Source organism: Rhinoraja longicauda, chromosome 7 (genome assembly GCF_053455715.1).
Source record: "Rhinoraja longicauda isolate Sanriku21f chromosome 7, sRhiLon1.1, whole genome shotgun sequence".
NCBI lineage: Eukaryota > Metazoa > Chordata > Chondrichthyes > Rajiformes > Arhynchobatidae > Rhinoraja > Rhinoraja longicauda.
The window spans coordinates 62,714,553-62,731,110 of NC_135959.1; the positions used below are offsets into that span (position 1 = coordinate 62,714,553).

The window sequence follows — 16,558 nt, forward strand, 5'->3', positions numbered from 1 at the left end:
GGAGAGTAGGACCAGAGGCCATAGCCTCAGAATAAAAGGACATACCTTTGGAAAGGAGATGAGGAGGAATTTCTTTAATCAAAGGGTGGTGAATCTGTGGAATTCATTGCCACAGACTGTTGTGGAGGCCGTCATTGGGTATTTTTAAAGTGCAAAGTGACAGACTCTTGATTAGCAAGGGTGTCAGGGGTTATGGAAAGAAGGCAGGAGAATGGAGTTGAGGAGGAAAGATAGATCAGCCATGATTGAATGGCAGAGTAGACTTGTTGGGCTGAAGGACCTAATTCTGCTTCTATCACATATGAACCTATGAACTCATTTCTTACTGATGTATTCACAAACATTGAAAGTGCTGGACTTGTTGGCAGTTATTTACCTGTATTTTCCTGACAGCCCCAGTGTTAAAGTCCTGAATCTAGCAGCAGAGAAAACAAATTTGCAGAAATGTACTTGTTTTAACATTGGAGAACCAGTTAGATCTGATGCAGGAATCCAGCCCCATTCACCTGGAGGACCAAGGCTAGTTTTAATAATTGTACATTTATGACTAGATTAAAATATTTTCAGTTGTATTATAAAGTATCTAAGTATTATTTTCATAATACTTTTAAAATATTAATCATTCAAATTACAAGTCAGAACTTGCTGTAAAAAAATAGTTCCAGGCTATCTGGTAAACAGTGGTGCAGCACAAAATTACTGGAAGCTCATCCATGCTGTGTCAGGTTGGATCAGGTACAAGGATCCATGAGCTTAATTCTGCCCCCCTCCCCTCGAGAAAACAAAAAACACTTTTTCAAACTGCCTTCAGACGACATCAATCCATCTGTAATTTTCTTCAATATCTTCCTTGAAATCTGTATTCAAATTCTCCAGGGCTCTACCATTTTAATTATGTCCTGCCCTGGTTTGACATACAAGCATCTGCCCCACACTTGACAGCTATGTATTCATCATGAACTCTGCATATTCTGACACTAATTCCCATCTTGAAATTTCCTTTTTTTCTACTCCGTTTCAAATTTTTGCTGTTTAGATATTTTATCTTTCTCTTGCATTAAGTAACTTAGTCATTTGTCTATATTTAAACTGATACTGCTGGGCAAGGGTCTGAAGAAGGGTCTTGACCCGAAATGTCACCCATTCCTTCTAGCCAGTGATGCTGCCTGTCCTGAGTTACTCCAGAATTGTGTCTTTCTTTACTGCTGGATAAGAAATTTATTCCAGAAGAAAAAGTTGTTTTTCCAATTTTATTGAAACAAATTTATCTTCATTCCTTCTCAATAACAACAATGAAATCTCCAAATATAAATGTGATGTTTCTTTACAAACCAACTTCATCATTTCGTACCTATAATAGAACATCTTTAACCACAGGAATAAGTGCAGATTATCCATTGGGTAGAGTGTATGGTTAAGAATGCACTTGTTCCATTGTTACTTGTGTCAAATTAAACAGAAGAAACTATTGTCAGTCTCAAGAGTCTTGCTCATCAAAGTGCAATGCAAAACGTCATCTGTATCAATTCCAATAGTTTGTCTTGTGTTTTTCCTCCATCTGATAAAAATTGAAAATATCACTGGAAAAAAACCAAATTACCTTTACTTAAATATCTATCACAACCATAATCACATTTTCTGTATAAAATTAGAGAAAAAAAAGCATTCAGAAAAGATGTTAAATAAAAACTTCTGCAAGAATTAACAGTTACAAAAAGAATAAAATTCAAAACACCCTTTTGACTGTTGGTGACCACAGATTCACCATTCTCATCTTCTATTTGCAGCTGCCTGGGATCATTTTCACCAAGAAGTGAATTAACAAGAGCCATGTAGAAAAAAACACTTCGTTCCCACACATTAAACAAGATTGTGCCAAATATGGCAGGTGCCATCTACTGCATTTACAATTGCTGAACCTTTTCAAAGTAGCTTTCTTCAAATATACTGCAAAAAGAAAAGTGGGTGGATCGAAACAGGTGATACTTGTTTCATGCAATACAATATTTTGCAAACACATTATACACCAACTTAATCATACAGTAACAAAGCACAATACAAGGTTAGTATCACAGTTTTTTTGTTTGATTATAAATGATTGAATGTGCATAGTACCAAAGCATCCAAGATTATTTATAATACTGTTGGATAGTTAAATAGATATCACAAGATGATTTAGCACACGCCATAAAAATACTTGTTTCTTTTTAGAAATCAAGTATTGGAGTAATTACGACTTGAAACAAGGCTTTAATTTCTAGATGCACAATAGGAATATACATTCATTATTTGTCATTCAGATAATACTTAGTCATCCAGAAGAGTAAGGCATTGGCAAAGAGTTCAAGTTTTAATTCCATTTAAATTTAAATCCAGTTTTTTTTTCTCCACCAGCACACATTAAAAGCTGGTCCATTTGGTAGATACAACATCCCCCTTAAGATGGTACTTAAGACTTAACAGTTTTTTGTTGTTTCTAAAATTAAAGCATCAATGTTATGTGGATAAGAATCAAATGTATTCATACTCTAGCTTCATTCTACATACCAGACATGAAAATATAAAAGTTTGCATTTGTACAGCAACTTGAATGACCTTGAGATATCCTAAAACATTTTATAACAAGTGAGGAACTTTTGAATGACTATTATAATCTGTGGTAGGCCATTAGAAATTTGCCATAGGTTGTTTTACAACAAAAATTAAACCTCCAATGCACTTTAAATTAGCATGCCAGGATGCAGCATCCTTGCACACCAGGTGATACATGTTTTACGACCTGGAACCCCAAGGCCAATTATGGGGATAGTGGCTGATCCATGGATTTCACCATATAATTAGTATTATATATTTATGATTAATGTCAAAAAGTGTTAACAATCAACAGATCCAATGGAGTTTACTTGTGCCATTTTGTAACTATTGACAGGTACAGATTTGGCTCGAGAGTGATCTAAAGCAACACAAAATTTAAAAAGACAAATTTCCACATTGAGTTGACCAGAGTCCTTTTGGCATTCATTTTTTAAATAAAGGTCTGACTCTCCTCGAGTCTCTATAAAGTGGAGGAGATGATGTTATCTCTGTTGTAGTGATACCAAAACTACACTTTCATTTTAAAATGAGGAACTTCTTTAGGTGGAAAATTGTGCATTAATATAGAAGCGTACTACAGTTAGCCAAAGATACCAGTGAAAACAACACTTTAATATGGTTGATAAACTAAATTCTGATTTCAGTATTTTAACCTGAGCCTGTTGCATGGAGTTTTTACATTTGTGTAACATCCAAACTTGTTATTTTAAAATTTGTCATAAGGTTATACTTACTGTTTTAAATAATTAAATGGCTGCAAATACTTAGAACATCTGCACTATGTTTTTGTATTGATAATCCAACCTAATGTATTATTAATATTCTGCAGGATATTCCATATATCATGAAAGCATCATTCTTGCTCACTCTTTATTTCAAATCAGATTTCTATTAATTATACAATTTGTACCCAAAGCTAATGATCTGGTCATCTATGATTTTTTGGAAGGCTTCAGTCAAGTGCACACGTCATTGTCCTCTAATTAAACATTACCTATGGGATTGTTTTCTAGGTTTGGATAATTCTGGAATCCTAGAAAATGATCAGATATGGGAATAGGTGAGACTCAAGAAAAGGAGGGCACAATTAAAATGTAATATTCTCATAACTGACACACTCCAGCAAACCCTAAACGCCTAACAATAGAAGCATTTGATTCACGTAATCTAATCTCTGATCAAGATGGGTTTGCATCATTCATTTTATTTATATTAATCCTAGATGAAAAAAATTAGGAAAGGTTGACCAGCACAATGACACAACGTACTATCACTGTGATCACCAAGACTTCAATCTGCTTCAAGAAAATAAAGTAGCCGATTATGCCTATGAAGTGAGAAATTAAAAACAGAATCCTAGTTTGTCTTTCAAACATTTAAGTGTTCTGGCCCCAACACTACTTAACTCTCAAAACATATTTCAAAAGTTTTAACTGCAAGAGCACCGTCAGATATTTTTGTTCATATAATACTACAGAATATTTAAAAACTGTTCCTCTGATATTAGTGTTTTGTTGTAACTGCACTCTAAAGAGTTACTTCTGGTATCTTTGCTTCCATTGCCTAATAAGTCATACAAGTAGCTGGTTTGCATAATCATAATTGTTTCTCTGATAAATGATGCAATGCAATTGGATAGGAGTGGACTGGTTTTTTTCTAATATTAATAGGATTTTATGCCAGCTTCAAGTATTATTCCTCATTGCACCAATATTCCTAGACTAATCAAAATGCACATCACAAAAAAAAAGCATGTAATAATCGCCATATTGTTCTGCTCTACCTCTTCACATATTGAAAAGTGGTTCTCCCCAATTAATATCTAAATTGTGTTTATGCGAGGAGTTTTTAATTTTGGTGAACAGGAATAATTCTCCTTCCCAAACTAAAGATTTATACTGGCATCTTCTAGGAGAATTCAAAACATACATGCTACTTGATTTATTCAGTGTCGCATCTAGTTTTGAAAATTTTCAACAACCATTCGCTCAAACGCAATTGGTTATTGCCATGTTAACTCAGAGCATCAATTTCATTTTAGGAAATCATAAGCAATGTAATTCAATGGCAGCAACAAGGGCAAATGTGGGCAATGAAGTCAAGGAGGAATGTGATCTCTTACAAGTGTTGCCTGCTAATTAAAAGCAAATCTGATCCAGGTTTCAACAATGAATGCTAAATGTCCATCAATAAATGTCCATTAATGACTATGAATCTAATGATTTAGTAATCTAACCACATGTATTCAATTTGCTCAAAGTATACCACTTCTACCAGTATATCACTTTTTCTACAAAAACATTTTGCACATTACATTTCTAGTCTTTGTAGAATAGGAAGAGTATGAATAAAAATGATTGTGACTTGAACTTAGTTCAGAATGGTCAATATTTAAAGCAGAAATTCACAAGTTTCAGATAACATACACTCAAACAAACACATTTATTTTAAACCGTTCTTTAACTTTAGTGGGTCCAGTTCTTGCATCATAGATTAATTTATCTCCTGTAGTTTAGCTTATAAAAGGCAGATGTGCAAATAGAATTCAACTACAACGCAAATAAAAAAAGTTCATAGAAGGGAGAACAATATCCATGCTAGATTTAAAGCAAACAAAACCTTAGAAATGTTTGCATTTTTCATTCATATTTTGGAAAATACCAAGATCCTTCTTCACTCACTTTCTCTCACAAACCACTTCACATTACACCTGACTGTAACAATTGCACAGGCAAACACATTATCAATGGGCTGTGAATTTGGCAAGTGATATCAGTTATAAGATTACTTTTCAGTGTTAAACTTTAGCAATGTTTCAGTTTTTCTACAGTCAGCACAAATTGCACATTATGGCTAATGTTTTGGACAATATTCTAGAATGGATTCATTGTCACTACCCCAAAAATTTAGAATCAGCTCTGGTTCAGCTTCCATTGCCAGCAAGTTCTTGGAGAAAGTATTTTCTCCTGATTTCAAGTCATGTATTGAGTTATAGCTCGTAGGGCATACAGGAGTTCTGCCTGCATACGTGCTTCCATCAACAGCAAATTAACATGGATCTGCAGAAAATAAAAACAAACAAGCTTTTACTGATTGTTTTCCCAACAGAACACTGGGTTACAAGTTACCCGTTATCTATGGTGGTGTTAGAATTCATGGTGGATTGTACATTGGATGCTCCAGTTTACATGATCGTCATCTCAAGCGAGACCTTTTGAGCAGTCCAGTTGTGAAAAATAAAAACTCAATGGTTTTCCAGCAAAATTAAAAATGCAACCGAAACATGTGAAAAGTACATTTGCATTTCAAATGTTGTTTTAGGTACAAAATTAAATTTAACTGAAGGGAATAGCTTACTACCTGTTAAAACAGTCTCAAATTATGCAATAATCACAACAAACCAGATTACACTTGGATAAATGTATTATAAATTAACACACTGGCCCAAATATAATCCATAATAGCAAAGAAATAAAACCATTTGTGGATTTTAATATTAAATTAAAAGGCATCACATTTGTAAATATGTGAAATCAATCTTAAAATGTACCAAAAAAAAAAAAGTATTTTGCCCTTCCATTCCACAACAGATCCACCACTATTTTCCGGCACCCTTGGTTACAGAGCCTTTCTCGATCATCTATTTTCTGGACCAACAGAGGTCACTCCAACGAGAGGACTCCAATGGTATGGTACTTTATTTGTCACATGTACCGAGCGAGGTACAGTGAAATTCAATTTTTTCCGTCGAGGTCAGAGATTAGAAAAAGGTTTTCCCCAACCCCCCCACAAGCTAAAGAACACTAAAAACATACATGTAACACATACTATTTAAACACAAAGAAGGGACAGACTGGTGGCAAGGCAGCATTGCTGGCGCCACCCGGTGGTTTGTCCGATATCGAACGGTCCTTCTAGGCTGCCAAGGGACTGAGATACTGGCCCGCAAAGTCAGCTCGGAAGTCGGCTATGGAAACCCCGATCTGTCGGCGCCGGCCAAGCCTGAGATTCAGAGTCCCTGGCAAATTAGACCTGCTAATTGGCCATAGAAGTTGCTATGGAAACGGATCTGAAAAATTCAGCCAGGAAGGAAAGCCAGAGCCAAGGCAGCATGGGGGCAAATTCGACCCGCCGATCGGCACGCAAGTCCTGATGAGGCGGAAATTGGCCGCCTTACCCTGCGCCACATTTTCGGGGGGACTTCCACAGGGGATTTCAAGTGTGCTCTCGTTATTTTGTCCAGATTAAAGGAGGCGCCGGGCCAACAGTTGCTGGAAAATCAGTGGCGAACCTGTACTTAGTCTGCTTTTAATAGCTTTGAGTAAAGGAAATGAATAAGGTATTATAACACACCGTCAGTATCTCCCAAATCAAAGGCATGCTTTCATTTCACCCAACAGTTTACACACAGAGTACATTACTTAAGTGCCACATGATTGCACGAGGAAATCTTGAGCTGGATTTCATGTTTCGTGACTACAGTATCGAAGTGTGAGCTTGGCACAATTGAAGATTTTCTTTTGGGTCAGCAAGTGGATTCCACCAGTTGCCAGCTCAGTGCTTTTAGCTGTTGCTCAGTCATGAGGTCATAAGTGATAGGAGTAGAAATAGGTCATTTGGACCAAGTCTACTCCACCATTCAATCATGGATGATCTATCTCTTCCTCCTAACTCCATTCTCGTGCCTTCTCCCCATAACCTCTAACACCTGTACTAATCAAAAATCTATCTATGCCTTAAAAATATCCACTGACTTGGCCTCCAGAGCCTTCTGTGGCAAAGGATTCCACAGATTCACCATCCTCTGACTAAAGAAATGTCTCCTCATCTCCCTAAAGAAACGTCCTTTAACTCTGAGGCTACGACCTCTAGTCCTAGACTGTCCCACTAGTGGAAACATCCTCTCCACATTCACTCTATCCAAACCTTTCACTATTCTGTATGTTTCAATGAGGTTCCGCCTCATTCTTCTAAACTCCAGCGAGTACAGCCCAGTGCCGACAAACTCATCACAGATTAACCTACTCATTCCTGGGATCATTCTTGTAATAGTCTTGAGTAAACACAGTCCAATCTGACCTGGAGGCGAGATGCTGCTTCATTTGACCAGCAATCCGCCCCACTCAAAAGACCACACACACCCCTCCACTGATAAACACACCACTAACTGAGCTCAGCAGTTTTTATTTTACATTTCCAGTATTTGCAGGGGTTTTTTTTGCAGAGTAATAAACAAGCTTTATATATGCGAACTTTACATCAGTGTATAAGCAGCAACTGCATTTATGTGAGTGAGGTTCATGACCCTGTGGAAAGTGGTATGTCTTTGAATTGTTATTTAATTTTAATTTAAGCATTTTAAATTACAAGTCTTTAAAAAAAAAAAAAGAAAATAGAGTATCAATCTGAACTGGTTTTAAATGTTGCATACTTTCAGAGACTTTACCAGCCGCAAATTTATCAGGGCATGAAAAGATGGGGACTCAGTGGCATACCACCCAAAGCCACTTGCCACTCAGAGTCCATCTCATGGCATGCCACTTATGGCACGCCTAGGGTGGCATGGTGGCGCAGCAGTAGAGTTGCTGCCTTGCAGCGCCAAAGACCCAGATTCGAGCCTGATATGGATGCTGTCCAAATGGAGTTTGTACGTGCTCCCCATGACCGAGTGGGTTTTCCCCAGGCGCTCCGGTTTCCTCCCACACTTCAAAGATGTACAGGTTTGTAAGTTAATTGGCTTTGGTAAAAATTGTAAATTGTCCCTTGTGAGTAGGATAGTGCCAGTGTACGGGGATCGCTGGTCGGTGCGGACTCGGTGGGCTGAAGCGCCTGTTTCTCTACACTCAACTACACTATTGGGTATGGAGGATAGATCATTTTGCACTGTGCATTTGGACAAAAACATGAACAGGCACTATGACTGATGAGTCTGGGCTCTGGGACAGCACAACATGTCACAATATAAACTTGCAATATTTTGAAAAACTTAAGAGTTTAAATATGTTTAGTTGATATCTGCAACAAATCTAATAAAAAATAAATAAATTCTGGAAAACCTCAATATTTCATCCCAATCTATCTCCAATTCTTTTAAAAAACAAACCCTTAAACCTTATTAGAAAGACCGTTCGGGGTTCAAGCAGCAGTTCAAGGGTTTGTTCAGGGTGCCTTTGACCTTATGGGTCACCGTATCAATTCCCCAACACTTTGAGGCACCAATAAGTTGCATGACATGTTATAAATTTCAAAAGGGGTCAAGCAGGTTTTTCTGCAATAACGGAACAGTGACGTTCCTAAGAAACTTCACGTTATAGCAGATTATTTTTGTAGAAACAATTGTGTCAATGGTAAAAAAGGGGGATTGGGCCTAGAATTTCAGACTCGCAATAACAATGTTATTTTTGTGGCAAGATTTTCAAAAGAAATGTTTTTAATAGATGCTTTTTTTTGCAAGCCAAGAACACCAGGACCTTCTTCAGCCCAGTCTCTCCCCTATTCTCCCAACTCCCATCGGGCAGAAGAAACAAGTTTGAAAGCACATACCACCAGACAGGAACAAACTTTTTCCCCTCTTATCAGACTCCGATAAGCCAGGATGTAGTCCCAATCTTCCAACCTACTTCATTGCAGACACTGAACGTTTTCTCTGGAACCGTAACACCACAATGCAGTAAACTATATTCTGCACTCTGGTATTTTTCTCCTTGTTTGTGGCTTGATTGTACTCATGGATCACATCTGATTTAATTGGAAAACACACAAGAGCTTTTCTCTGTATCTCTGTACATGAAACAAGCTTTTGGTAGTTGGTTGGGGGGGGGGGTTGTTGTTTTCTTCGGCTTAGAGCCTAGAGAGCTGAAGGAAAGGGGAGAGAAGGAAATCTCAAACGCACAAACAGATGGAACTGCAGAAATGCAAATTTCACAGAAAGATTAGATTTAAGTTGGAGCGATGTGCAAGCACTGCACGTACACACAATTTTTACTCTCAATTGTTTAGCTTTAGTGCCAGAATCAGGAAATTTAACATTTTCATGCATTTGCTGCTTGTTCAGTTTTTCCAGTGAAACGTGAAAGGTACCAAATAGGAATCAATTATGTGCTGTCCAATTTGTGCCGTGTAAACTCTCACATCCAGTGAATTGCTAAGAGAAATGAAAAATAGGGAGGTTAATTATACCTCAGTTACCCTGGTGAGACCACGTCTAAAGTAATCTGCGCACTAAGGTCATGTTTATGTTTTTTGGACGTTAAAATATTTCAAGCAGTTCACATGAAGGTCTTCTAGATTCATATCTGTAATGGGTAGGTTATTTTATGATGGAAAGTCTTGTATTTGCTGAAGCTTAGAAGTGAAGGGATTTGATTGAAACATACATGATTCCCAGGGATCTGGAAAGAGTGGATGTGGACAAGATATTTATTCTTGTGAGAGCAAATACAGTCGTCCACTAATAAATTTCACACCCTTTCTTTTCTCCGTGCGCCACGAGTCATTAAATCTATTATTTCACTGCCCCTTTATGCAATGCCCTTTAGGGGCAGCAAGGTGGCGCAGCATTAGAGTTGCTGCCTTAGAGTGCCAGAGACCCGGGATCGATCTTGACTATGTGTGCTGTCTGAATGGAGTTTGTACGTTCTCCCCGTGACCTGCGCAAGTTTTCTCCGAGAACTTCGGTTTCCTCCCACACTCTAAGGACGTACAGGTTTGTAGGTTAATTGGGCATACAAACGTAAATTGTCCCTGGTGTGTGTAGGATAGTGATAATGTGCAGGGATCACTGGTCGGTAAGAACTCAGTGGGCCGAAGGACCTGTTTCCGCACTGCATCTCCAAACTAAACAGTGACTGAATATTTTTGTCAGTTAGACCAAATCATGATAAACAAGGTGGAAGATTATCTGGGGTCGGCAGGAATTAGGAGCTCAGATTACCATCAGATAGGAGCTGTGTTCCTATTGAAAACCAGAGATGGCTCAAGTAGCTAACTCCTAGCCCTATTTTTTTAGCGATTTATTTGCACAATTTATTTTCCTGAATTGTGGAAGGAAACAATTGGACCAGATTCTTGCTCCTCCTTACTATTCAGATAGCACTCCCAGAACTGTAAATGGACATGATTGGACCCAACAAAGGGTTATGTTCACAAAGATGGTCTTAGTGGTCGAAATGCTTACTTACAGAGTCACTGAATCTTTTACTATCCACAACCACTGTTGCCAGTTTACTTTAATTTAGCAAATAATGCTGCCATTTTCAGTACGATAATTGTCAATTACAAGTATCACTCGTAGCATTTCAGACGCATCGGCTTTGTAAGATAGTTTAACAGGTTGAAGAAATGTTTCACCTTGATGCCTGCATTTACCAGTGTATGCATGCAAAGCACAAGATAATCCCTTTCACTGGGGGACTTTTAAGAAATCACATTTTGCAACCTGTTGCCATTGAAGAGGGAACAGAGTTCCAACAAGATTTTCTGCATCAAGGCACCAGAATAGAGTAACAAAGAGGACACAGAAAAAGCACACAAACACTCTTTAATTTTACAGATTGCTGTCCAATACCCGACACCCAAATATTAATGGATTTGAATTTCGGCAAAGAATTCTATGTTTAATATTGTTAGCTAGTTTTAATCTGTGGGAGCAACTCTGCAACACCTTATGGAAGTGCGGCAATATATTGAAGATGTGCTGGTTTTGGAAAGGTCTTGAGGTGGTTTAAGAGAACGATCCTAACGATGATTGGGTTAAAGTATGAGGAACATTTGACGGCTCTGGGTTTGTATTTGCTGGAGTGTAGAAGGATTTCTAATTGAAATCTACTGGATAATAAAAGGCACAGATAGAATGGATGTGGAGATGATATTTCCAGTAATGGGAGAGTCTAGAACTAGAGGATGCAGCCTCAGAATAAAAGTACGCACCTTCAGAATGGAGACGAGGAAGAATTTCTTTAACCAGAGGGTGGTGAATCTGTAGAATTCATTGCCACAGTCGGCTGTGGAGGCCAAAGCATTCGGTATTTTTAAAAGCAGAGATTGATAGGTTCTTGATTAGGAAAAGCGTCAAAGGTTATGCCGAGAAGGCAGAAGAATGGGATTGAGAGGGAACAATAGTTCAGTAATGATTGAGTGATTCTGCTCTTAAGGTCTTATAGCAGGGACTGCAGGTAGTGTAAGTTGTAGAGAGCACTCCAACCATTCATTACTTTGACAAGACCGCGTGCAAAAGAAATTAAGAGCCTAACCTTAGGCAATCAAGATGTTGTTATGGTTTAATCGTTCAAAGCTTATATGAAGCTAATCACACACTCACCCTGCAGACAACGGCAGCTTTATTTACATGCACAGCTTCATTTTACATAATCATTACTTGGACAAGGAACTGCAGATCGCGAGCTGTGCAACTGTCACCGAGTGAGGAATCAATCCGTTTGTCACAAAGTGGGAAGAGAAGACTGGTAAAATCAAAAAGTTTAAATACAAAAAGGAATACACGAAAAGATGATTAAAAAATATATATAAATGAGAAGTTCCGGTGCAATAATTGGAGTCAGCAAGAAATAATTCTCAGCTTGGAGGGGGGGGGGCGGGTGGGCGCCGAGAAGAAAGAGGGACCTGGCGTGGGTGGGAGTCACCGAGAGCTAAGAGGAACTATTGTTTAGTGTAGTTTACAGATACAGTGCGAAAGCAGGCCCTTCGACCGATCCCGCACATTAACACTATCCTACACACACTAGGGACAATTTACTATTATACCAAGCCAATTAACCTACAAACCTGTACGACTTTGGAATGTGTGAGGAAGCCGAAGATCTCGGAGAAAACCCACAAGGTTACAGGGATAACATACGAACTCCGTACAGACAGCACCCGTAGTCAGGATAGAACCCGGGTCTACAGGTGCTGTCAGGCTCCTGCTGCGCCACCATACCGGCCCGAGACTATTGTGACTGCATGTCGAACACTTTGTAACTTTATCAGCGCCCTACACATGGCGACTCTTTGCATGCGGTGTGCAAAACCAAGAATTTCTCTGACATGTCACATGTGATAATAAACCTGATTCATTCAACTCACCTTTTCTGAATGTTTGAATTGCCGCCAATAGCTATCATACATGCGCTTTGTGGTTCTTTCAGGGTAGCAAGTCACCGTCTTGATATAAACCTTCAGGCTCCGTTCCAGCAGCTGATTGACTTCACCATAATCATAATCATCATATCTTTAACAAAGACAATACAATTAATTCCAGTCTTTTGTTTGCTTTTAACATCGTTAAAAAGATGGTGGCAATGTTAAAAAAAAATGAACACACCGAATACAAATCTATGAAAGGAAATACTTTTGACAAATCAGGCACAATATTATGTGCGAACAGTCAGCATGAGACGCGAGGGCACTGGACCATCGTTCAGCACATTCCCAGGGCACTCGGGGAAAGGCATTGTACACAGAACTGTTGGCATCAAATATATTCCACTGGACTGTGTCACCAACACAAAGCCAATGGAAATGCAGCAAGCCTTTGCTGAAAATGGTTCTTTGCCAAGGCATCATATGCAGCTTTTGGATTAGGTGTTGGAAGAAGGGTAACCACAAAAAAAATATGATTTAGACACAAAAAAGCTGGAGTAACTCAGCAGGACAGGCAGCATCTCTGGAGCGAAGGAATGGGCGACATTTCGGGTCGAGACCCTAGATTCACTCGAATGTTGCCATGTTTGAAGAAATATAATTAGGAAGAAACATACGGAACATTGTTTTCTCGTTATAATAGATAATATACAGTTGACAGGTAATTGAGCCGTTTAGGAAGCTTTGAATGGTGCAGGGTAGATGATGCGCAAGTTATTTTGAATAGCTAAGGGACAAGCTGTTAGATTATCAAGAATTTTGAATAAAATGACACAGAAAGCCTCAGAGTTGGAAGACCGAGAGCCACTGGTACAACAATATTCAAGAGTATATGGGTAGACAGTAGAAGATAGAAAGGATGCAAGAGATGGGAACAGAATGGATTAATGTAGCAAAGAGTATCTGATCACATCAGGGAAATCGCCAACAAGAATGGTTTCTATGCAGTAAACTCCACCCATGTCTTAAACAATTTGTCTTGGTCGTTATCAAATTTCTTAGATCTACTAATATTTTCAAACTCTCAGTTTCTAACTCTAGTTTTTTTTTAAGCAAACTCAATTGAGTGCTTCTCTTGTTTTGCACTGTTCAAAATTTGCTCAAAATTCTGCTAAAGATTTAAAACTTTAATAATCAATTAATTTGATGAAGCATGCCACTTTCAGTTATGAAGCCTCACCTTATTCCAAACATGCAATGAACATAATTCCATATAGCTCGTCTTAAAGTGGTCGTATCCACATCTTCATGTATTGCCATGGTGTTGTAGGTCAAGTTACGAACCATGCGAAACTTTTCATCGAGCAATTGACCAATATCGGAATAAAGTCGATTAACTAAAGAAAAACCATGATCCTCCCAGGAGTAGTCCTGCAAGGACAGAAAAAAACATAGAAGAGGGAGGAAGGGTGGGTGGGTTGGGATAGGAAAAAAGTAAGGAGGAAGGGAGGAAAGGGAGGAGTGGTTATCCCAAGGGTTTATGGCACTTGACAGAGGTATGAACCAAGAGATATAAACCAGAGCAATAAAAAACAGCAGTAACTCCAATTATTTTGTTAGTCAATGCAAGACTCTGAAAACAAATCTGAATGTGTGTTTGGACAGGGAATTGGCCAGCAATTTTGGCCACCGAAAATTGCTGGTCAATTCTTCCAGTGCAGTCCCAAGCAGTCTTAAGTTAGCTGGCTGACTCTCAGCATATTCCAGTGCACACAGGAGTTTCCCTTCCATAAATAATAGTCGTATCCAAAAATGACCTTTTCGACCATTGAGGCCCTGTCCGGTGATCAAAGCTGTCACTGTAATTGAACATTTGCAAATGTCCGATGGTCATATGCTCATGATCTAATTTGTCCAGTTTTTAGAATGTTATAAATGAAATCACGCATGGGAAAACGCTTCTTGATGATAACTGTGAAGACTGTGCACTACTGGACTCCTGCGCTCCATAGATACAATGCAGGCTCGGCAGTGGGCCAGACAAGACTTCATGACCAAGTCCAACAAGTGCCAGAGGCCTAGACACCAGATGTACCCCAAAAGACTAATGTTAGTTCTGGCCCTATTATGGGACATCAAAACCAGTTTACAATAAAAACTTTGTTTTAATACCAATTTGTACTTAAATAGAATAGTTGAGTGTCTCAACAAAACACTTCAAGCTTCATGCTTACACTTGGAGAGGTTCATCCTGCTAATAAAATCTCAGGGCATTTAGTCTGAATATATTTGTCACTTTGAACTATTTAATGGGCACAAGGCATGGATGATGTCTTATGAGATTTCATTCCTTTTCTATGTGTGATGACTGGGTGATTTAAAACCTCAATTGATCTCTGAATTTTGGAGAACTTTAATCAAGTTTAATTCCTCTCCTGCTCCACTCCCCCCATTGACTATCCCCTTCCTTCATTCCCCGCTTCCCCCCAATTCCAACAACTTCCCAGATGTGACTGGGATGATTGTTTAAATGTACTCTAATTTGTTAGTTCAGCCTACGGAATTAACTGGTTGAATAACATAGGCTGACAGTGCCAATAACTTGGTGATGCAAGGAACTGCAGATGCAGGTTTACAAAAGAAGACACAAAGTGCTGGCATACCTCAGGCAGCATCTTTGGAGGAAAAAAGGTTAGGTGATATTTCAGGTCGGGACCCTCCCTCAGATGACAGAAGAAGGGTACTGACCAGAAATGTCACCTATCCATGTTCTCCAGAGATGATGCCTGACACATTGAGTTACTAATACCCATAGATTTGTGGATGGTGGGCAACAAAATGGCTGCATCCATTGTTCCCCTATACAGTGACACACAACTCAAGGTAAACAGCTCCAGAGGTTCATATTCACTCTACATACAATTTGTTTTTACTGGTTTCCTGATGTTACCATTTCTAGGCCACGACCAAAACTCTACAGTTACATTAGCATTATTTCACATATTCATCTGATCCAGGCCATTTGGGTGAGGGAACTCACCCATGCAGATTCACATGTCACTATTCAAAAATTTGAGATACAGATTAAAATTCACTTTCACAGAATTTGTGAAAAATATAAACAACTTTTTTTTAAACTCACATTTCGTGACCCCCCCCCCCCCCACATAACACTAGGTCCACTGTATTGAACATGAAGCTGATATTCATATCAATATTGTTCAGGTGTATTTGCAATACTTTGCTCTCCACTGATCCTTCTCCATTCTTTGCTTTCATAACCCATGTCTAAAAATCATGTATTTTCAAAAAAAGATTGGTTTTCCTTTAACAACCTGAATATTGTTTTTTCTCCCCCACTTGTACATGAAGTAACATCCAGACAACTCCAATTCTCCATAGATTTGGCTATCATTCAAACAGTTCATCTTTTGTTACACTTACTTTCAGCAGAATCTATTTTATAGTTCACAAATCAGTGATAAATTACCTGCGCTCGGAATGTAGGAAGCTGATCATCCCCTCGCCGGGCAAAATCTTTGTACCCGAAACTTGGGTCGTCTACATAGCGAGATATGCAAGAGGTTGGAATCCACACATCTTCATAAGCTGTTGGGTCATTAAGTTCAATGCATAAGTAATGTAAGCATGAAGGATAAATTCAGCCTCTTCCTACAGTAAAGAAAACAAAAAAGCAAAACTGGAAGGTTGTTTTGAAGATCGTTGGGAAGGCAGCAGAAAAGAGAGATTTTTCTGACCAACAGAAATCTGGTTCACTTACAACCATGCAGTTAAAATGATCAATGTGCTCACGTAGATTTGAATGGCATTTACATCAACGTACAAATTTCAATCCAGATTTGTAAATAGAAAAATCAAAACA

The 16,558-nt window shown here is 38.6% G+C and overlaps 1 protein-coding gene across 5 annotated transcripts in view; it reads right to left on the reverse strand.

The window, feature by feature from the left end:
• Positions 1–887: 887 nt before the first annotated feature.
• The window catches only part of LOC144595339 (sestrin-3-like), an 85,974-nt gene continuing 70,303 nt past the window's right edge, over positions 888–16,558 (reverse strand). For all 5 annotated transcript variants that reach the window (XM_078402727.1, XM_078402729.1, XM_078402728.1 and 2 more), the window contains 4 exons: positions 16,166–16,284; positions 13,916–14,106; positions 12,679–12,823; positions 888–5,654 (listed from right to left, as the gene is read on the reverse strand). In XM_078402727.1, coding sequence (XP_078258853.1) covers positions 5,568–5,654; positions 12,679–12,823; positions 13,916–14,106; positions 16,166–16,284 — 542 coding nt within the window. In that variant the 3' untranslated portion in view covers positions 888–5,567. The remainder of the gene's footprint in view (positions 5,655–12,678; positions 12,824–13,915; positions 14,107–16,165; positions 16,285–16,558) is intronic.